The sequence below is a fragment of the Anas acuta genome, chromosome 13 (genome assembly GCF_963932015.1).
Source record: "Anas acuta chromosome 13, bAnaAcu1.1, whole genome shotgun sequence".
Lineage (NCBI taxonomy): Eukaryota > Metazoa > Chordata > Aves > Anseriformes > Anatidae > Anas > Anas acuta.
Genome location: NC_088991.1, coordinates 6,958,588 through 6,981,752, shown reverse-complemented (window position 1 = coordinate 6,981,752; position 23,165 = coordinate 6,958,588). Strand labels below are relative to the sequence as shown.

General features: G+C 43.3%; 1 protein-coding gene across 12 annotated transcripts in view; it reads left to right on the top strand.

The window, feature by feature from the left end:
* LOC137863874 (H(+)/Cl(-) exchange transporter 5) overlaps positions 1-23,165 on the top strand; it is a 45,813-nt gene that overhangs the window by 5,547 nt on the left and 17,101 nt on the right. For 8 of the 12 annotated variants that reach the window (XM_068697420.1, XM_068697427.1, XM_068697421.1 and 5 more), the window contains one exon: positions 13,049-13,198. In XM_068697420.1, the coding sequence (XP_068553521.1) occupies positions 13,049-13,198 (150 nt within the window). Of the gene's footprint in view, positions 1-9,690; positions 10,318-13,048; positions 13,199-18,464; positions 18,687-23,165 lie in introns of those variants that run through there. The other 4 variants (XM_068697429.1, XM_068697419.1, XM_068697431.1 and 1 more) reach the window with 4 other exon arrangements.

Sequence of the window (23,165 nt, the reverse complement as noted above, 5' to 3'; positions counted from 1 at the left end):
ATATTTACATGTATATATATTTTCCATCATGTTTTTAATTATTCATGCTGATATAACAACTTACTCTTTTGATTATGCAGCATAGCTTCATCTGTACTTATTTCTGAAGTACTGCAAACCCTGGTTTTGGAAGATCATCTTCTGAATGAGTCCCTTGAGAATGGAAGTACAAGGAGACCACCCGTCTCCTAAATGTAGTTTGAACAGCGTTCAAAGGCAAAACGGATGAGTGAGCTTCCACAGGGCCCTTGGGGAGCCTGCTGCATGGTACAGAGTAGACACAACAGTTAGGTAACTGTGATGATGGGAAGCTGTAAAGCAGATGATTTAGATGTTATATGCCCATTCCTGTTTAAGCTGCCAAAGTTTGTTTAGTACTTACAGTGTCAGGGGAATGCTTGGACACTGTGAAGTGGTGTGAAAAGACCTTAACCTTTATTTGAGGGCTTGTTGTGGTGACACTGGTAGTGTTATCTCATAGCTGTTGTTCTTCTGTATAGCTGAGTCTTGCAAGATGCCTGTCCCCGCATGCTTAACCATGTGAAACCATCAAGGATTTCCTCAACAGTGAAGAGACTGCAGAGAGGGTGGCTTTTGCAGCACCCTGTTGTTATCTGAAGACCTAGCTGTAGAGTAGGGCAAAATGTCCTGTTGTTCTCCAGCACAGAGCTGTCTTCCATGCAAGCTGCCTGTGTCTCTGTATGGCTCTTTTTCAACTGAATTCAGGCAATTAAGCAGAAAACTCTCAAGAAATTAAGAAATCAAGATCTACTAGTACTAAGATCTACAGAGGATACATAAAGTTGCCTTTTTTAATAACATGTGCTACAATAGCACTTCAAAAAAGATTTTCCTGGACATTTTGTAGGAAACAACATGGAAGATATTCAGCAAATATAACAGGAAGATCAGAAACCCATATGTTGACTGTGCTATCATGGGTAAGGAACGTATTCCATCACCAGCCTGGTTGTGGAAAACATTATACTGCTAAATACATGGGCTTCGTGAGAAACTTGCTGGAAATTAAGTAGAGGGTTAGGCTGCCTGCTTCTGTGTGCTTAGCTGCTTTACTCTTTAGAGAAACATAACTTTTCTCCAAGGGGCTGTGGCAGTCTCTTTATATTTTGAGGGAGCTGGAGCTCTGGGTAGCTACAAGATGTTTGTATGCTGAAATGTTTTATGTCCTTACACTACCTGGCAGCTGCCTTCTATTGCTTGAGAGTGGAAGGGGAGCTGTTGAATGTGCATCCTTGTTTTGCAGGGGACCAAAATGCCTGCAGAAATCTGGTGAGTCCTGACAGCTGCTTCAATATTTGAGTCAGTGAGTTAGCCTTTGGCTACCCTGTTTGTGTACCAGCTTGTTCTGGTTCAGTGAAATGGGTTTCAAAACTGTAGAATTACAATTTGCTACACGTCTAGTGACTACAAAAGAAAGAAGTGTGTATAGTTTGGATCAAATAGTCAGTCTGAGGAAGTGTCTACAAGCAGAAAGAAATCCACTGCTTTGAGAAAAATGTATAAAATCAGCAGCACGGTGTGCACTGAGAAGCTCAGGTGTATTTCATGGAGAGGGAGATGCTTGGAAGTTAACTTGTGTATACAACGCTCAGGTCTTGGCTAGTGAATAGTATTCAGTATGTGCCAGGTGCAATTTTCACTGTAATTTGGTAACATTTCTTTGAATCATTAACCACAACCTCCCTAGGGAAATTCAGTAGTAGTCCTCTTCAGTCTTCTGGTTCTCCCCCTATGACCTCCTTAAAATTGCAAAGGGAAGTTAAGTATTGTTTTCTCAATGAGAATTTTGGGCAAATTGGGTGTGTTATGTTTTCTTTGTGCCTCTGAAAATTCCCTTTTAAGTCTGTTGTAGTTTATATTTCAGTAATTCGAGCTTTTTCCTGTATCAAGCAAAAAGAAATGCAGTCTCCCCAGAATACATCTTATTTGACACCACTTTGTGCAGTTTGAATTTAAGGGTGTGCTGTGAAACGTCTCGTAAAAGAAAATGTAAAAGATAAGGTAAAAAAAAAATAGATAACGTAAAAAGATAACACTGCTGGAAGAAATACACCACTCAGCACTTAACAAAAGTATGGAGTGACTCTTTTCCAGCCGAATCTTTATGCAAGCTTGAAACCAAAGGAGACTATAAAAAGTAATAGGAAATTTTTGTTCATATCTTACCGTTGTAACCACGATGGTCCTTATAAAAAATAATTTTTAAAGGTGGTGTTTAAGCAGAGATGATATTTTATCAGTGGTTATTTGGCTTTTTTGTCTGAAAAAGTTTTGAGCATCAGCTGTTTTCATCAGATCTGGAAGACTTCAGCTCCTTAACGTCAAATTCTTGTTCTTTTTGAATTCTAGTAAAATAACTAAATGCAACAGATACAGAAATAATGGGTTGATTACACTGTTGTAAGTCACATACTCAAAAGAAAAGATCCTCTGTAGTCGTGTTGGTTGCACAACCAGTGATTATGGTTCCAGTAGTGTGACTATGAGGAGGTTTGTGTTTAACCTGAAAAGTGAATTCACAAAGCATTAGGTGTGTGGCTTCAGTAACTTATTTTAGTCAGGAAGTAAACATTTATCTGCGTCTTTAATAAATTAACTGTTTTTTCTTGTTTATCTTACTCGTGTCAACAGGAGAGGACCAGTATTTAAAAATGCTGCTGCCTGGAAATAGTTGTTAAGGAAAGGGAAAGAAGCCTACCTTGTGAATGAAAACAGGCCTGTAGGGTTGTTCTGCTTCCTCGAGCTCTCCTAATAAAGAATTTGGCTGCGAGGACAGCTTTGGTTGTGATCCAGTTCAACTAGAGATTTTGGCAGGAGGTGACTTCAGAGCCATTATCCAAGATTTTGATGTTTTCAGGATGAAAAGCACATCTGATCTTAATTCTGCAGCAGTCTCTGCGATGAAAAACGTGTGCTTCGTCTGGCTGTGTCATTTTAGGATCATGCTCTTCTGATTTGCATTGGGAAGGCTAGATAAATTCAGGGAAATCTGATTTTATGTTCTTGAAGGTTTGCTAACTTGAGGATGGCTTCCAGATACTTTTTAATCATCACATATCTACGCAGTTATGTTTTAAAAGCAAGACTGTAGCTTGGTTGCTGCTGCTACACAGACATGGGATGGTTTAACCTTCTAACATCCTGATTTCCAAAGAGGGCAGTAGTGGCAGAGAAGCTGTCAATTCCGTACTGAAACATGGGAACTGCTGTAAGTAACTGAATTTAATTTAGAAAATACAGAAATCTTTACAAAAAAAAAAAAAAAAGTGTGTGTGTATCCTCAACAGTCTGCTGCATAGCACAGTTACAAACTGCCTGTAAATTTAGGGTGACCCGTTTACAGAAATGCATGGTGTTCCATAAACATATGAGGAAGACTTTTGGGTCACATCTTATTCAACTGAAGGGCAGAAAGATGATGTGTGAGGACCTGCAACTCATTTTCTTGGAAACTAGGTGCTTTTTCCTCCAGTTGCTCCCTTAAAGAACTTCTTTTCACAAATACACGTACAGGTGACGTGCTAATATTTGGCATGTACCTTCCTGGGGATGTCTAAAGGAAGACCGATGAATTTATCCTCTCGTTGCTTTGCTTTACACCACCTCCTTTAGTTAGAGAAAGCAAGGGCATGCTTACTGCTAGGTGGATGTAAAATGTCCACTGATAATGCCCAACACTGCAACGTGTACACTCACAAACTTTAATGTGAGTTAAACGTGTTGAGTTCCCGAAAGGTACTTGGTACTTGAAGAGGGACTTTTCAGGCCTGCTTGTAATTTTACGTGAGAGAAACATTTCTTTTTAAATGCAAAAAACTGCTTTCAAAGCCTCAAATGCCCTTTCTCTCGACCTTCTCATACTGGCCAGATTTGGCCTCCTGAATTTCATGTAGAGTTGATCTGTCGGTTATCTAATCTCCTTCAGCATCTCCCACAATTCAGCAGAAGCATGTTTTTTTTCTTGTTCGTGGTGACCCAGGCTTTACCTTTGCCATTAGTAGTCCCTTGTACTTCCATAAGTGTATAGAGGAAAGGATGGGTGGTGTTCTCTCTGTTGGAAAATGGAAAACTGTATCTTGAATTTGAAGGCTGAAACTTCATCTTGTAATCGTCTGTGATGTGTTACAGGTAAAACAGCACACAGAAATCAGAAGGCAATGTTTTGAGCCACGTCTTGACAAAACCCTTCCCTACAGTAGGCTCTGCTGCAGGAAGGGCAGCATGCTCATGGTGTGTGCACACAATTGCAAACTATTTTGCTCATGCAAGGGGCCATGGTTATGTTGAAAATAAGAAAGGTGCAGGATAGCCGTGCCAGTGGAGAATATGTGGTGATTCTCATCTTTTTACTGTGTTAACCTTGGAGCACGTGTGTAAGACTGTGCTGTTGCATTCCTACGGATTTGTTTAGCTTGTGGCTTTGAAATGAAAATGGGAACTATAAAAAGCTTGGAAGGGAAAAAAAAAAACAAGAACCCAGTGAAAACAAGGCAGTCTGATTTGCATCTTGGTGTTTGTTGCGTCTCTATACAATGAAGCATCCTGCAAAAATAGGAATTCCTGCAGAAAAGCACTGAAAGGTCTGTGATCACAGTAAATCTGCTGGTCAGACTGCTTTGGTTTGGAGCCACGTGCTCACGATGACCTGTTGTGTTTTTGACCAGCCAGCTGAGGAAAATGAAATTGTGCTGAAGGTGCCATTCCTAGAGAATGACACCTGAAAACTTATTGCTTTTGGAGTTGTTGGGCACTCGTGCCTTCCTGTAATGAGCATAGGGAAGAGAAGCAAGAAGAGGAGAAAAAGCAAAGCTGTTAGAGAAAGCTGGGAGACAAAACAGGAAGCTCGCCTGGGCCCAGGAGCTGTGTCAGGCCCGTAGTTAGTGTCACAAGACAGCAGCCAATTAAGCAGTCTTCTGGAAATGCGAATGGTAATTGTGTAGGGCCTGGGCTGGCTTTGCTGTGGGTTTTATCTCCTGAATCACTTCCTGGCAGAGGAGCTGGGTGGATTGCAACGTACAGCATGTGGGTTGGAAGCAGAAGTGCCTGGTTGGGGAGGAGATGTAAGCAGCTTTGGAAACAGAAGTGGGTATTGTGAAATTGGAGGTGCTGGCTGTATCTCGAACAGGCGGGTTATTTGAGCTGCCACAGGTGTTTGCTGTGGATGAATCAGGAAGAAATCCCACCCTCTGAGAACACAGCACAGCAGCTCTGAGGGAAATCAGGGTCTGTCGACCTGTGTTCGCCTTCTCACAGCCTTCCTCAGGTATTCAAGGCCCATCTAGACACCTACCTGGGCAGCCTGCTCTAGGGAACTGCTTTTGCAGGGGGGTTGGACCCCATGATCTTTCGAGGTCCCTTCAAACTCCTACAATTCTGTGGTTCTGTGATCAACAGAAATGTTTAAATGGAAATGTACTGTTTTATCAATGGAGGATTGAAAGCTGTGTTTGCTCTATCAATAATTAATAGGAAGATCCATTCCTCAGCTTTTAGGAAGCGGTGCAAGGTGATGTCACATACTGAAAAGAAGCTCTCTGTTGGAAATGTAATCCACTTTCAGCCTGCAAGCACTTGTGGAACTGCTTCTGAATTCACATCGGGTGGGAAAGCCCTAAAGGCAAGAAAAGCTCCCTAACCCACACAGAGCCTGTGTAGCCTTGCCAATGGCTGTTTAGAAACCTGTTTCCTGCAGAATTTGTAGGAAACTTGAATATTGTTTACAGATTGGTGGCCAGTGTTGGTTAGTTGTTTTACTTCCCATGGTGTCTTCACTTTTGTTCATAAAAACTTGCTGAGAACTCCTCTTTGAACAAGAGCTTATCCTGTTGCTGTCTTACAGCATCTTAAGAAATTTTTTATATGAATTTGCCACCAGTCAGAACAGGACCTGGTAACCAGAGATGATTTAGCTGCCTGATGATCAGTGATCTCAATGCAATTTTGAACAGACTTACTGACTGTTCAATGTGACTTGGCAGTGTTATAGCACAATTCCTTAAAGCTATACCTAGCGTGATTAATATTTCAAAGAGCTTGAGAGTGTACAGGAAGAGGGAGGGACAACGAGGTTTCCTGGATAGGCCAATTGATGCAGCTGATAACTGGGAGGAAGTAGTAAAGAAAATACATTACTAGTAATGAGTTATGATTTACTGTTGGTACCAGTGGCAGCTGAGCTGAACTTGAATGAAACAGTGCTTTGTTTTGTTTTTCCAGATAATTTTTGGAGGACTGACCCTAGTCTTGCTTTGGGTTGGAAGTAGAGTGTCTCTGCTTCCATCTGTGTGCCTGGAAGCTCCCTGCATCACCCGGCCATGGCTGCTGGTCCCAGCTGCCACTTGCTTTGATTCATATCTGAGGTTAGCAGCTGTGCTGGTGTAGAAGCTCCCAGTGCCTTTATGTTTGTTTTTTTTTTTAAACACTAAAATAAACAAACAAAACAAAACTCCCAGTGCTTTTTTTAGGATGGGGAATATGAACACAGCAGTCTGCTTCTAGGAGTGACTTTATCATCCAGGAAGATGTTCCTAGTGAAACACTGCAGAGCGAGTTACCTCCAGTACTCGTCTGGATGCACAACAAAATAGTTCAGAACCAGCTTCTTCCAGTCCTATGTGTTTTCCCTGTTTCAAATGATGGCGACAGTGATGCAGATAATATGATTTAGCTACAACTACAGAGCTGTTCTGTGGGGTTTGTGCTGCCTTGTCTCTTTCATGTCCTTTTCCCCATCAGTACTGAAAGGTGTAATGGCAGGCTTTGTACACTTGTACGTGCTTTCCTCTTACTAAGTGCTTGGTGAATAAAAGCAGTAAGCACATTCTTACCTGGTTTATTTATTTCTTAAATGTGCTCAAGCCCAGGGATTAGGAATGAGCAGCATGCACAATGTTTGTGCTTGTGAAGGTTGTCAAAACTTTTATTGGAAATACCAACTTTATAAAGTTTTATGATGCCTTTGCTGAGATATATGCCTTTTGGGTACTGATGGGACAAAGTATTTGTAAATTAGTCTAACAGTTGGGTTGTGGAACAAATCTGCACTTCCTTGATTGTGATCTGACTAACGAGGTCTTTATCTTCACATGACATACCACTGTGTTCTCCTCTGAACCACTAGAAATAAATAGAGGTTTCTTCAGACCTAGGACACGAACAGTTGAAATCTGTTAAAACTTCTGGCATTATATGTGTTATGTGTTTTTGTGGTTATTATGTGAAAAACACCAGGAGAGGTCTTCAGTTGCTTGTTTTCCTCTTCCATGAAAACTAATGCACACACACACTATCCAACCCTGATCTTGAACTTGAAGAAACTCAGGAAGCTTTCCTGCAAGCTCACCCTGTCAGTACGTTCTGCTTCCATTCATTCTTCTGACTTGCTGCAGGTAGCTCTGACAAAAGCTGTGCAAATTTCTGGTACAGCAGGAGGAATTTGATTCAATTTCTTATTTCTTGAAAATCCCTTTTATGCAAAGCATGTGCTGCGATAATTGATTTTTTTTAAATCAATTTCAGATAGTTGCAGGGGATTTTTAATCTAGTAAATGAAATATGGAGGCATCTTGATTTTGGAGATATGCTCTCCTGACAATTATATGTGATTGTTAACAGTCACAGAAACGAGCCTTACTCTGAAGGAAAGTCTAGTTGCTCATGAGCTGGATGAAATCAGCTGTGACTGTGATGTTTGCCTCCAATTGAGTTTTCCACGGTCCCAGGCTGAGTGACATAAGCGAAATGATGAATTATTCAAGACGAGGTGAGAGTAATGCAGGCTTAAAGACATCAGGTTTAGGTCTCTGTGTGCCTGTCTTAAATAAGCATACCCAGATGGCAATTAACCTGTTAACGTGCTGTGTGTATCAGCCCAACTCGTGCAGGTGTCCAGGAAACCTGAAACATTGCAGGGTTTGTGTCTTGTGTTCTGTGTAGCGTTACCTGGTAAAACACGGCGATGTTATCTCGCTAGAACGATGTCAGATCATAGCATAGAATATCCTGTTGTGATTTACCACTCGTCTCCTCGGGGCTTGTAGCATTATGTTTAAAAATAAACAAAGGAGCCCCATATAAGCGCTAACCCTCCAAGTGTTTGCATTTAGGTTGTGTTGGGACCCTTCTGTGTAATGATTGATGCACTGCTTGGGAAATTGAGGCATTGCTAATAACGTGGTTCATGTATGGAAAGAACATCTCATTTTTACCTGAAGTTCTTTGTATGTCACATCCTTCACCTGGAGGGAGCCAAAACACAGCTGAAAAAATTCTGCTGGTTTTCAGCTCCCCCGGTGGTCCCCTCATGTGTCTTTTGTGTCTTTGTGACACTTTCAAAGGCTGCCCTGGTATCTGAACTGAAATCTTGGTTTTGGGTGGGGGCAAGCTTATGTCAAAAGGAACGCTCCTGCTAGGGAAAAATTCAAAAGGGGAGAGTTCCTCTTGCATTTGGCATGTTTAGGCTGTCCACTGTGGTGGTAGCATCCCTCCCATGGGTGCTGAGAGCTTTGCGAGGGGTAGGATGCTGCAGAACAGCCCTGCTGCAGCCAAGGGTGCTCTGCTTTTTGTCCCGGTGCATGCAACAGAGTTCCCTTCCCTGGCCTGGGGCTATTTGCTTTGGCACTGTGGCAGGGCATAAAGCTGCTTAGTTCAAATCTTTCTCTAAATCTCTGTGGCTGTTACAGCAGGTGTTTGCAGTAATCTCTGTTGTTCTGCAATTACTGCCTGGCGTTGCCTTCCCTTAGGCGGCTGGACCCGGGGTAACCACAGGAGAGGCACGTGTGGAGGTCTTCTCAAGTCACTACCTCCAACTTTGTATGTGTGGTCTTGTGATGTTTAGCAGTGAAAGAAGAAATTACAATTCTCTGCTAAGATCAAAAGTTTCCTTTTGATCTTTTATTAAAATCGGAAAGAAAAAAAAAATCCCCTTTCCTCTGTCTTTTTGCAAAGCACCCCGGGTGTGCTCTGCAGCTCCATCCCACGTGGAGGTGAACCTGAGGGTGAGCTGAGAGGGCTGACTGGGGACCTCTTAAACCTTGGGGCTCATCTGACCCAGGCCTCCAAGCGTTTTTCTAGCGAGCAGCTCTTGCTGATCACTTCCCTCTTGTAATTCACTTACAGCCCACGTGTAGGGACCTGGGATTATAAGGTTTACGTGTCATGGACTGATATGAGGAAGTCTGAAACAGCTTGCTTAGTCTGCCAGTGCACTGAAGTTTCTCTCGTGGAGTGAGCTCCTCTGCCATGAAATACTTTCCTCCTTTTTTTTTTTTTTTTTTCCTTACAGCACTGTGAGTGTCTGGAGTGATGATGTTGTAGTAAAGCTCTGCTGGCACCAAGCCAGGTATTGACACAGCAAGTATTGACATAATTACATGATTTCCTTTTTTTTTTCCTCCAGTTACGATTGCTTTCTCATGTGTTTTTCATTTGCGTATGGCTGAATCTTGGCATGGTGCAAAGGAACGTGCCTGGCTGTGTGCAGAGATCCCGTGGGGACAGCGTGGGGCTCAGGAAGAAACGTGAAGGTGGGAGTGGGGAGGAAAAAGTGCCCTGAACTTCAAAGCTCAACTTTGGTTCTCTAATCTCTGAAAAAGAGCAGTCTTGTGATGTGGGCTTTGGTTTTTCAAATTAAAGTAGCCGCTAGGTGGTAAACTTGCTCCTTCCTCACAGGAAGAGTGACTCACGAAGGCAGCTGATCCGAGTGACTCTGTGCTCTTTTTCAAGATTTATTCTTCTCACAGAACATCCTTGTGCTGGTGGTGGAGCTGAAACCAAGCCTTGGATCAGACAGGGAAGAGAAAGCGTTTTGGAAACATTCAGCGTGCTCTGACTTCTGAAAGTTTCAGGTTTGCATGCTGCAAGAGCTCCTGCAAGCCCACAGCGTGGCTTAGCAGCAGCCAGGGGACAGGGAAATCCTGCTGGTGCCAAGGCAGCACCAGGACCAGCACTGCAGCGAGCAGGGGAGCAGATGTACCGCGTGTGAGAGGTGATGTTGAAGCACGGACTAAGAGGAGCCTGCAGGATCTGGTGTTGATTTGTGTGTTGCAAGCGATGGAGCTGACACCGGACTAGGGGTGGTTCTGTTCTGCCAGGATGGCACTGGGTGCTCTCGCTTCCTGGTTGCAGTTGCTGTCACCAGAGTCACTGCCAGGCATTGCAGAGCCAACTTCTTCAGGCTTATTGCTTTGCTTCCCTTTGCCTGATTGAGATGGAAAGGAGTAGAAGAGATTAATGGGAGCATCTCCAGCAGAATGGCTTCTTACGCCCTCAAGCCCTGGGAGCACCCAGAGCCTTTTGGTACGTATGCCTGCCGTGGGAGAGTCCTGGAGAGTGCATGAACCGTGCCAGCAGTTATCCTGTGGTCTGGTAGGAAACAAGCAGCAGTTGCCCACTTAAGTATTGTGGTAAATTAACCAGAAGATAAGCGTGAGAACAGTTGTGTCTTTGTGTGTGTGATTTAGCCTGGAAAAGCTTAGAGGGAGTATTTTTTATTTTTTTTTGGTGGGGTTTGGGGGTAAGGTGATTTAAACTTGTATCTCTGAGGGCTGTTTTAGGACTTGTGAAAGAAACACGTAATTGAATTATCTTCTGTGTCCTTTTTTTCTGCAAGCTAGATGTTATCTGGGTTCTGTTAGGACTGAAAAGTGTTTTGCTTTTTGCCTTTGTTTTCTAAATGGTGAGAACAAATGTGGAGATAAAGAGGCAGGAACGGGGAGCTGACATAACTCCAATTCCTTCTTTTCAGCACAGGCACTTGTGCTTCTTGTCAGACAAGGGATTCAGCTTCTAGCAGGCTATAAATTTATGCTTTTAGTGCAGATAGAATACATGAATATGGACCTCTTTTAAACCTACTCGCACATATTGCACAGTAGTACTTGAAAATATCTATTGTGACACACAGGCACAGACTTTCTTGGCTCTCCTCTGGGGTGCATCAAGCCTTGTCTGCTGGGAACCGGAGTCCTGTGCTTCCTAGGAGCAGGTTGTCTGAGGGACAGCACAGCATGCTCCTGAAATTCAGTTATATTGTTAGCTGGCAAATAGCTGTGAATCCTTAAAAAAAACAAAACTCAAGTCTTCGGTTTTCTGCTGATCGAGGTATGTCTTTGTGCTTGCAGAATGCTAAAGGCATTGTTTCTGGCAGGGCAGAGTGCAGCAGCTCACGTGCCTTCCTGCACACCCATCAGCAAGGGTTCAGCTGATGAGTTTGCAGCAGCAAGCGCTCAGCACTTTCTTTACTCTGTGTTGTGCATCAGTTTAACAAGTAAACAGGGCTTAAAAGTTAAGCAACGTTGTGTTCCACAGGGTAAGGCTCAGTAAAGAGCTCAGCGTGTGGCTTAGTACAATGCCAAGATATTTTTGGGTGGTGTGGTGCCTTTTTTTGTAAAAGGAAGTGCTTTCTGCAGACTGTGTAATTCATACTGTTTGCAAGTGCTGTCTTTTTCCCTTCCTGAAATAAGGCTGAGCTGCATGTTTGGTTCCTCTCTAATTCTCTTGAAAAATATGTCTGTTTGCGAGAGAAAAGCGAACGTGTGGCCTATCACCCTGTTAAGGTGAAAAAATATCCATTTTTCAGGCTGCAAAGTCTGTTTTTGAGGCTAAGACCTAATTTTTTTATTTTCCCAAATTATGTTAGAATTAAGCATTCAGAGTTTGTGCTCTTAGTTTCCCTACCATCCTGGGGAAGAGGACGGGAGCCAGGTCTTGTGTCATGGTCTGGTCCAGGCAGCTCCTTGAGATGGGCAGGGCAGGCAGCAGGTTGGGGACACTTCCTCAGGATTATTTATGAAGTTTAATTGCACGCTTCCACGAGTGACCTGCATTTTGAAGCTTCATGTTCGGGTGGTGAAAAGTCAATATTAACTTGGGTTGTTTTGATAATTTGTGTATATCAGGACGGGTAGGTCAGGGAGTGCAACACATCTGAAGAACATCACCCAGCTGTGTTTGTGGGGTTCCTTCCTCCCTTACGAGCATACTTGTTGGAGTTTCACATGCATCTCACATGCAGAAATTATTTAGAAAATACACCAGTGGATGTTACGTGCCTTGTCTAACATGGTGTTGACCAGAGTTGTTCTTTACCTGCTATTAGAGTGGATTTTTTTACTGCTCTGTCTGGTATTGATCAGCAAATATAAATTGATCTGCAGTCTCTGTGGGTCATGCAAAGACAAGTATTTGGAGAAAAAGGAAGTACTTTCAGCATCTTTTTAGACCAATATCTGTACAGAGAAACAAATATTTCTAGAGAAAAACATCTGAGGCATTCAGGCTGCTCTTGTGTTTGAGTTCCCAGTTGCAGAAGCTTGTGACAACTCATGCATTGTTACTGGATGTTGGATTTAGTATGTATAACATTTAATTTTCCAAATGATCACACTGACATCTGATTCACAGGATTGAAAACTGGTGGTGAGTGGCATGTGACAACACATACGGGCTACGGTCAGCTGAAATATTGTCTGTTCCTAGGTTTTCAGGGGGATTGCTCTTTGCTTATAGTTTGTCAGTCTCATTGCCTTGATTAAACCTGTCCCGTGTCTGGCAGCTGGCTCGCTGTGATTCAAAATCAATTTTAAGCACATTTCATACACTCCCATTTTCAGTTTAACTGAGCATCACAGGAAGGGGTTTACAGTCCTGCTGTCTGTAAGGTCAGGAGCTCGCATCCTGCAAAAACCTAATACTGTGCTCCTAGGCTGCAGTGTTTAGGAGCTATTTGCTGTGCTGGCTTTGCAGGCCACGGAGCTCAGCAGCAGGAGGAGAGGCTGCTGTTGGCCTTTTCCTCATGCATGCTGGATCTGTTGTATGTGCTGCCCTCATTCCAAGCTGGAAAGTTAGCACACCTTCACAAGCTGTCTGGGATGCACTTACAGTCCCAGGACAGGGTCTGCTGCGTGCTTTGGTACTGTGCGTTAGTGCCTCCTGTCCTTGGGGACAGAATGCCAACTAGACATCCACCCAGCTGGTTTAGAAAATGAGTCTTCACGTTTGTGCTCTAAAAAATGTCCCTTTTTTTCAGGTTTGGAAGTTCTGGCCATGGATCAAAAAGGTTATCGACGAGGAAGTTTCCAGAGCAGCACTAGTGATGAAGATATGCTAGAAATAGCAGGAGCATCTCTGGACTTCCCCATGGCAGATGATGACCCACCACTCGACAGAGAGATGGGAGGTAATATTCGTGCATCTCTCTGCTGCTTCTTTTTTCATCGTGTCTTCTGGTAGGATTTAATGTAAATATTTGCTCTGTGGATCTCACTTTCCTAGTGTGAAAGACTAGCATTTTGTCACCAATACGTGTATTTTGCAGTATTGTGCACTGCATTATATCCATGAATAGATTTCTGCAGAATGCTTGTGTGTCATGCTTGGTATCTGATACTGCTTTTTTAAAGGCGATTGATGGGAGGTGTGCGTCCAGTACAAGTAGAAAATATCTGTGAAATAAATGGCAATTGCAAGAAGCAAGTGATTGACTTCAGTGTGGTGGTGGGGATGCGCTGCTTCTTTAGCTCTAGTGCCTGAGCTGCCTACTACTGGCTGTGTGCTGCCAGTGGCAAGGAGGAAAATTGTTCTCTTTAGCCATCTGTGTGGTCATCTTACTATAATATGTAGCACATCCTGTCTCATCACTTTGCTTTTAAGGTTCCTGAATAGAAAAGTTTCTGTAACTTCCAAAAGTAGCTGCTGTAGGGAGGAGCTGACCATGCTATGAGGGGAGTATCTTTATCACCAGTGTGAAAGGTGCAGATGACAGTGCTGAGTGATTCCTAGGGGGCTGTGATATGAACGGAGACTGCCCCCTCCCCTTCCTGTCTTCCTTACTGACAATTTTAAAGGTTGTCCTTGGCCTTGCTGCGGTGGAGAGAATCTCAAAAGTTTAAGGGAGTAAAAAGATTTGATGTTGAGCAGCGTGAAACACTTGCCTTCCCCTGACACCTCCAGTCTGTCAAGAAAGGATCTGTTACTACTTCTATGTTACTACTTCTATCTGAGCCTGAATTAGTGAAATTAATGGAGGAGAGGTGAATGTACATTTTTTTGCTGACATTTGGCACTAAATAAGCAAGGTATATCTGATTTTTGTCTTCCATGAATAATCATAAATTAGTCTAAAAGTGAAAATATTTTATTTTGGACAGCCAACTGCCGGTCTCTGTGACTTCCCATACCTTCCCAAGCCTTTTGTAATCTCTTTCTCCCATCCTTGTTTGCCTTAGGGCAAAAACTAAAAATAAATCTTTCTATTTTGATTCTTGACTGTGTGTTCTCGAGGTAGTACAAACGAAGAGACTTCCTCAAATGCTTGTCACCTGCCAGTAGCTGCTGGGGATACTGTGAGTACTGTGTGGTTTTCTTCTTGTCTGGGCCCCTTTCATCGCCTTCCAGGCTCAAGCCTCCCAGGCTCAAGCATGAGAAGAATTATTGTTTCTGTATCAGTTGCATCAGCTCTGAGTGATAAGTGAGACTTTGTGGTTATGAAGTTCTGTAAGTCTACATCTTGAACATGTTATTTTGTGGGTTATGCTGACTCCATCTAATGTGAAAGACAACGGCTAGTGCTGACGGGTTTGCTCTGTCACAGATAGCAGGCACTCCTCCAACCTGACCTCGTGATGTCCAGGACTTTTAGAAATGGACGTATCACTGAATGGCCGAGGTTGGAAGGGACCTCTGAAGATCATCTAGCCCAGCCCCCATGCCAAGCAGGATCACCTAGAGCACATTGTACAGGATGGCATCCAGGCGGGTTTTGAATATCTCAGGAGAAGGGGACTCCACAACATCTCTTGGCAACCTGTGTGTCTGGGAGTTCACTTCAAAGTTCCTCACAGTTAACATGAAATAATAACTTGTGACTGAAGTTCTTATGAACATGCATTAATTACACCTATGTGCAGAATTAGATACATAAAATAATTGCTTTATGCATGTTGTTAATGCATGTCCTCTGTCAAGATGCTTTTTCTGTAGCTGTTTGGATATGAGCTATCTGAAGTTAAATGTTTGTGTTTAATATTTAGAGAGAATGCGCTAAATTATTTCCCGGACTTCTTGTAAGGAAATTAATTACTCTATGGAGTTTCAAAGCAGTGGTAGATAACGTAGCTTTCAGTGGTAGATAACTTGTTTGTTTTGCTGTTTGCCTGAAACTCCTCTGCTCTGAAACTTCATCCCTTCTTTATCCCCTCAAAATGTTTTGCCACTTGTCTGAAACAGTACTCAGTTGTTTCCCTCCTTGTTTAAGCAGGATTTTTCCATCTCTGCTCAGTGCATTTGAAGGCCTGTGACACCTACTGTGAAAAAAGCTTGGTGGCAGGAATCACTTCCAGGGAAGTGGACGTCAGTTTAGCACAACTGTCCTTGGAGTGGTTAAGCATGCCCCACTAAAATGTAAATTGGAATAAAGGTGGTGGGGACAGCACTTGAGGAGGCCACAGACGGCTACTCTGCAGTGTAACAACTGTTTGTCTGTTTCGTGCGATTTTAGCAAATTTAATCATGGAGAGAAGCAGTTTCAGCAAAAAGGGGCTCTTTCTGTTAACAGGAAGTATAAATCTTTGCTGGTTTTGACATTGAAGGAAAAGAGGAAATTTAAAACGGGAAGTAGTTGCCTCCCTGAATACTGGTTTCAGTTCTCTATGGATTTTCCCCTACTGAATTCAGAAAATGTTTGCTGACAAATACTTGGGTGTCAAGTGCCCAGCCTGTCCTTCAAAGGTGTAGCAGTGACAAGTGCTTTGCCTGAGCTGGAGATGTGGTAATTGAAGTTCTCTTGTGGTGGTCTTCTGCAAACTTGTGGTTGGGACCTGTATTTCTGACGTGCTGCGTTTGCTGTGACACATTGAAGAACGGAGGTTTTTTAGTGATGCCATTTGAAACCAGAATCCAGCCCTCTTTCACCTTCTTCTCCAAGACTAGCAGTGTCTCAAACTCTCCTGCGAATTAGCTGTGGCATCTCAAGTATGAAAATGATTGCAGCTGGAGCTTTTAGATCCTGTGAAATGACTTGAAGAAGAATCACATGCTCTTTGATAAATTTGTATATCTGGATTGCATTTCACAGCCAGTGCTCTTTCATGCTTTCCTCAAGAGCCCTGACTAATGAGAGGCAGGATTTTCTCGCTGTGTTAGGTCTCAGATGGAAATGGGCAGCCTTGCACGTGGCCTGTAACATGTGATGCTTGTATTGGAAAAATATCTTTTTCACAGGATCTATACAGAGTGTGAGACTTTTGTTCCGAACTGGAATTTGCATGTATGCACCTACTTTCTTAAGTCTTGAGTTCTATGAGAGCTTGATATAGTTGTAGATATTGAGTTCTTCAGGCTTGGTTCAGTTGAAATGATTTGCAAGACTGCAGGTACTTTTAATGCCTTGTAAGGTGCTGTCTGCCTTAATGAAAAGTCACCATGAGTAGCACAATATATTACTCTTATCTTTTTTTTGTTTGAACTTCAGCATTTTGTCAATAAATAATAACAGATAAGTCTCCTTGCTTTTACACAATGTGCTTGAGAATCAAGCTTTGACGATTCCACCATTTCCTTTCTCCTGTTTGGAAAACCAGCACATTTAGCCATTAGCAGCCTGTATCTTCATCCAGTTGGTCTTCTGTGAGAGAACTTACCCGGTGATTCCCAGAAAGCTTTATTTGTGTAAGACCCTCTAAAGAAGATTCTGTAAAAAGCTTCAGGGATACTCAAATACATTGTCAGTTATGTCTGTTTCTTGGAAGAAATGCAAGATTTACATGGTCTGATTCCTGTAACAAAAGCTCTGTTGGAACAGATGCCTTAGCAAATACTGAGTCTCCTAGTTCAGCTATTGCTTCTGTTTGTTATGAAGGTAAGTTGTACTTGATATTCCTTTTCCAAACTATTAAACTAACTACTCTGAACAGTAGTTCTGGTTGGGTGTGTAAGTTAGTCAGTGATGCCAACTTATTTTGCAGTTTTCTTTTGTGGCTCTTCCTCAACTCATCACAGTGGTGAGGCAGGTACTGGGCATGGGAGGAACAAGGTACGGTGCTTGGGTATCACAGTAGCCTCTGGATGTACTTTAAATTGTAGGGAAAAAAAAGCAGGACTGTGTTCCCTATTTCTTTAGAAGAAAGACTTAAAACATTTAAAGGCTGGAAAGTTCTCTTCTGTTGTACGATTTAAGAAGTTTTTTCTTTTGAGCTCTAAGGGAAGAATAGAGCATACTCCTAACACTACTCTAATTCTCAAAAGTGTTGCAGGATAAGCTAATAAGCAGGATAATAAGTTAATACACGGGGCTGTGAGAAGAGGACCAGCTGAAGACAGGCATTCAGTCCTGGCTGCCAGATCTGCTATTGGAACCATAACATTGAATACATCTGGTGGAAGTGGTATTGTCAGCTCTCTGCAGCTGCATTTGCTAAATTCAGACCCGCAAGTCCACATGTTACTGCTGTTGCTTCATCTGGCAGTGCTTTTGGCATATTCTTCAGCTGCATTTGTCCTTGAATTCCATATTGCCAGAGCAGTAGGAGGCCCTGCTGAGCCTCCACCCGGCACAACGATAAGACCAAAGTTAACATTTGTTAATGTGTAGTGTGTCAGACTTGAGACAAGGTTTAAATGACAAGTTATCACTAGTAATTGAAGCCAGGAAAACTTAATCACGAGCCCCTTTGAGTTCTTATGTATATTGAATGGCAAGATAAATAGTGCTGATGAGGCCCTGGAGGGGCTGCAGACAGCACAATGACATATTGCTTGAGGGTAAAAAATAAATGAATTGTCTGCCTGCTAGAAGGCAGTAAGCAAAGAGCATTGCCACTAGCCTTTTAATGAGCAAAATGTTGACAAAGTGGGAGAAGAAAGATTTTGCAGTGCATCCGTGACTGATCCCCCTGCTCAGGAAACTCCACTACTAGATCTGTTTTCCTGCGATGTAGTTTGGCTTGGTCCCAGGCACGTGTGCCAGGAGCATTGTAGCCCTTGCTGTCTCATCTGACGTGTTTAAGTGTCAGTGCTTGTGGTAGAGGTCATCCCTCCGCAGACAGACTGTGGATGAGGTTGTTAGTTGGCGTTTTTTGTCAGTCTTTGGGACTGGATCATTGGGGTGAAGGGTATCTGGAAATTCTCAGCGTGCAGCTCTAACCCACCCGAGTTCAGAGAGCAAAGAGCATTAGCAACAAGTTACTCTGCATCTCAAAACCCCTGCGCAGTCAGCTTCAGCCATCTGCACACTGAGGCTGTGCAGCACAGCAAGCAGGCGGGTGTTCGTGCTGGGGAACGTGTGCTGCCAGTCAGCGTGTCCCAAATGCTGTCAGAGGAGCAGCTGCAGGATGAGACCTCTTTCCGTAAATCAGGAGCCGCGATCCGTGGATGTAAGTCTGCTCTTTGCCCTTTCTTCCTTGCCTTGCAAGTGGGAGCCTCTCCCTTGTGCTGATCCTGCCCCTTGCAGGCGGTGGAAGGGCTGGCTCATGTGACGGTGGCTGCTGACGACATGCTCGGGGAGCAGGGAGAGCCTAGCGCTGCCCGCCTTCCCCTTCACCTGAGTCCGAGGGAAAAGGATGAAGCGAGAGCTGCCGTAGAGGAAACGACACCCCTTTTCCCTTGACTCGCCTCGCCGTGCGATGGGCTGGTGAAGGTCCTTCTGCAGGAAAAGGAGCGTCTCCGTGAGGGTAAGGGGGCTGTTTCCAGGGAGGAAGGGGAGCACATCTGCCTGGAGACGCACACTGCAGAGGCTGTGAGGCAGCAAACTGCTGCTCGCCGCTCTCAAGCTGCTCCGGTTTCTCCTCAGACGAAAGGTTTGATTGCAAAGGGTGAGCAGCCAGGGTGGTCTGTCGGATTTCTGCTGTGTGATGATTGTGTACGGCAGCTCTTCCTTTTTGTCTGAAAAAAAAATATAATCCTTTTTCCATATTTGTTATGGGGAAAAAAGCATAGGGACACCTCTCTTGCAGGTGCTGTGCTGGCCGGCCAATTAATTAAGTGCTGCAGGTTTCCTGTATTGCAAATGACAGATGCCTGTAACTTTAAAGAGCACTGTTCCTGGCTTAAAAAAAAAGGCAATCTCTAAAATGGAGCATTAACCCATTTAGGGAAGAAGAGGTGATCCAGAAATAAAAATAAAATCTGTTTAAATATGAGCTGTGTTTCTCTGACAGGACTGTATTGAACTTGCTGTCTCTTGTTTTAAATACTGATTTGGAGGTACATATGTTAGGAATTGGAGAGACCTACAGGATCATCTTGATTGTGTTTTGACAAGGCATTACTGAGCAGATTTTCCTGATTTATTCCTACATGAATTTCCTAGCATTCCTTATTTGCAACAAGCTGAGGCAGGAAATATGATCTCGATAAATATTTATGGCTGTCAGCCATTTTATAGTTTAGTATTAATCAGGGAAAAAAAAAAATATAAGGACGTTTTCTCATTCTCCTTTGTGAAATAGGCTGCTTCTCCACTTGCACAGCCACAAAGTAGTTGTGTATTGCTTGGGGACTGATTCGGTGATGTGAAATCCGGTCACTTTAGGCATGGACTGAATGGGAGCAGTGTCTGGAGAGCAGGTTCGGTCTCCAAAATGTACCTGGCTGTTCCTGAGCACGCAAGTCAAGGTGAACTGTCCTTTCTGTGCTCGACCTCCTTGCAGAGACTCACGGTGCGGTTGCTGGCTGCCGCATTGATGGAATGTGGAGGCCGATACCTGCGTGACTTTTGGCCCTGTTTAACAGGGCAGACCTGAGGATTCAGTTACAGCAGCCCCTTTTGCTTGCTGAGCAGTGCTTTGTGCCCTTTAGGTCTGGTCCATGTTGCTCTGTGGTAGCTTTGAGCTGGGAGGAGGTTCCCACGGCAGCTAAAAGTCATGGGCCTGGGCAGTTATTTCAGAAGACTGAGCAAGGAATGACACCAATCTCATCTTTCAGCAGAAAATGCTTCTCAGTGTTGTGTCAGCTTGGTTTAACACCACTTCTGATACTTTTCCTTGGGCCTTAATTTTTTATCTTGAAGAAAGACTGTGGTTAGTGTCCCCAAATAAACTGAGCAAACAGTGAAAATGTGCTGTCCCCAGTATGGATGTCTGAAATGCTGTTGTACTTCCAGAAGTTTGGGTCATTCCTTTAGAAAAGATAACAGACTATTTTGACTGATCTGCTTGGTTTTGAGAGGTGTGTCCAGGAGCTGGTAGTTCATCTCATTTTACATTTCTCAAGGCGGAATTAACGTAGTCTTAGGATAACTGGGTGTGGTATTTAAAAAAAAAAAAAAAAAACACTCATCACCCACACTTAGCAAAGCCTCAAAGACCTCCCAATAGTGTTTTCATGTTGTTTCTGTCTGAAGCTGTTCTAAAAGTGATGTTGCAACGGTGGTTCCTTTTGTTTCATCTCTGTCCCCTAAATAATGCCTGGATGGATGTTGATTTTACTGTCTGCTTTTAACAGCATTAATGAACCTTTGCTGGATGTACTGAATCTGTTGCCTCTACTGTTAGTCACAAGATTGTTTTTCCGTGCCACTGTTACGTGTGATTGAGGAGTTTTTGGTCTGTCAGGTCTGTGGAATAATAGTTGGGATTTCCACTGGGCATACTTGAATGGGGAGGTCTTTGAAAGCATTGATACCAGTTTGTGTATTTTCTGTTGAGTGCAAAAATGTTGTTGAAAGCAGAGTACTTCCAGGCTCTCAACAAATGCGTACTGTTTTCTTTACAGTGCAGGTTGGGTGGGTTGGATTCATGGTCTGTGAACTCCACTGGTTGGGGAGATCTCTGAAGAAACTCGCTTAACCTTTTTGTTTTTTATCCTAAATGAAGAAAGGATTTTTTCTTTTTCTTCCTGAAGCAGGTTATTTTGTGGTACTTTTCAAGTGCACTATGAGACTGATCTTGTTTTCTTTGTTATTATTTTTTTTCTTAATGCCTTCTTTGCCTCAGTCTTTAGCAGCAAGTTTTTTTCTGGGTACTCAGCCCCCTGAGCTGGTAGATGGGGATGGGGAGCAGAATAAAGCCCTCGTAATCCACGAGGAAATGGTTAGTGAACTACTACACCACTTAGACATACACAAGGCTATGGGGCCAGATGGGATCCGTGTGCTGGTACTGGGGGAGCTGGCAGAAGCGCTCACCAAGCCGCTTTCCATCACTCATTTATCAGCAGTCCGGGCTATCTGGGCATGTCCTTGTCAACTGGTGACTAGCAAATGTGCCACCCATCTACAAGAAAGGCCTGAAGGAGGACCCGGGGAGCTACAGGCCTGTCAGTCTGACCTCGGTGCCAGTGCAGGTTGTGGAGCAGGTCATCCTGAGTGCCATCACGCAGCACTTGCAGGACAACCAGGCAATCAGGCCCAGTCAGCATGGGTTTATGGAAGGGAGGTCCTGCTTGATAACCCTGATGAAGGCACCGTGCTCAGTGGATGAGGCAAAAGCTGTGGATGCTGTCTACCTAGACTTCACTAAGGCGTTGGAACAGGCTGCCCAGGGAAGTGCTTGAGTCACCATCCCTGGAGGTCTTCAAGAAACGTGTGGCTGTAGAGCTTAGTAGCAAGGGTTAGTGGTGGACCTCTCAGTACTCGGTTAGAGGTTGGACTGGATGGTCTTGGAGGTCTTGTCCAACCTCAGTGATTCTATGATTCTATAAATGAAATACTAAACATTCTTTTTTTATGTGGGAGTTTTAATACTTTTCCATTTACTGCCTTTCAATTTTGACCCAGTTTTTGTTTTATCTTTTTTTTTCCTCTGAATAACTGTAAACACTTCATGTCTTACAGAACTGCATCTAGATTTATTCTCCTGCCCAAGTCTAATAAATCAACCTTTCTACCAAGAGTGTCTTCATCTGTACACCCTTTGTTTTAGGAAAGGTGTTATTTCACTTGAGCTTGGTTTGGATCATAACTGTCAGTGAGTGAAGGCTGCAGTTCAGAAGAGCGAAAGCTCTGCAAAGAACAGTGTTGTCAGCTATCAGTTCGAAGAAGCCCTTCCTGGTTTGTACTTTTGAAATAGTCATTTTTCTTTAGTGTGATTTTTTTTTTTTTTTTTTTAATGAAGAAGCAAATTGCACCATAGCAGACTAAGGTAAAGCTTAGGAGCTCTTTGGCTGTTAGGGCCATGGAGAGAGCCTTTGGGAATGAAGGTAGCATGAAAAAAGCTTCTTGAGGGAGTTTCAAAATTAGTATTCAGTATGTAAAGTAGCATCATTTTTATCTTAAGAGGGCACTTTTGTATACTGGAAAATACTGTAGGGCACCTTTCATCTCCACTGGAATTTAACGCACTGTTTCTTGAAGTAACCCAGTGAATTTTTGCCCTTTCAGCATTTGGTGGCTTAGCAAGAAAAATACATGGAGTAAAATTAATGAAGAATTCTGTTGTTATTAACTCGGAGCAGAGGCCTCAGTGCTTGCACAAGCAAAAGAATGAAGCTTGGGCTGAATTGCACGGAAGAACTTGTTCCATGTCACTCTGTCAAGAGAACTCCTTGATTTCCCTGGCTAAAGTTTAAAAGACTTTTGTTTTTGTTTCCCCACCTACCCCTCTGTGTTTCAACACCGTCAAACTGCTTGAATGGGGCTTTAAGAAACAGGTTTTTAAGGGAGCAAGGACTAAGTGTTACGTTAGTGGGATTTCCAAAGTTTCTTTTCAGATCAAAGGTGCCAATATTTTATTTTAGGAGCAAATAAAAGCAGGAATAGAGTTGTGAATGTTTTCCAGGTGGAAAAGATTTAAGTACATTTTCCAGGGGAGTTAAAAACCACTCAGGTCCAAGGTTTCTGCCTTAGAAGCCATAGGGACAGCTCTGTTCTGCTGCCTTTCTGCCTGGCAGCCTTTTCCTTCAGGTGAGCAGTGAGGAGGGCAGGGTGCTGGGCAGGATTTTCTCTCCCCTTACTCACTGAACCCTGTGCTTTTGGGCAATTTGCTTCTTCCTGCTGCCATTCACAGTCTTAGTTTGGTTCCTGCTTTATTCTTCCAATGGATCTCACTGAACTCCCTTCAGCTCTGTTGGAATTCTTAAATATTTATTCAATTTCCCTTCTTCCTTTCCCCACTGTTTCCATCAAGGGTCAGAGTACAGCCACAATATGCCCTGGACACCTGGATTTAGGGAACGGTTCAATCTAGGTACTAGTTTACTTTGGTGGTTCCTGA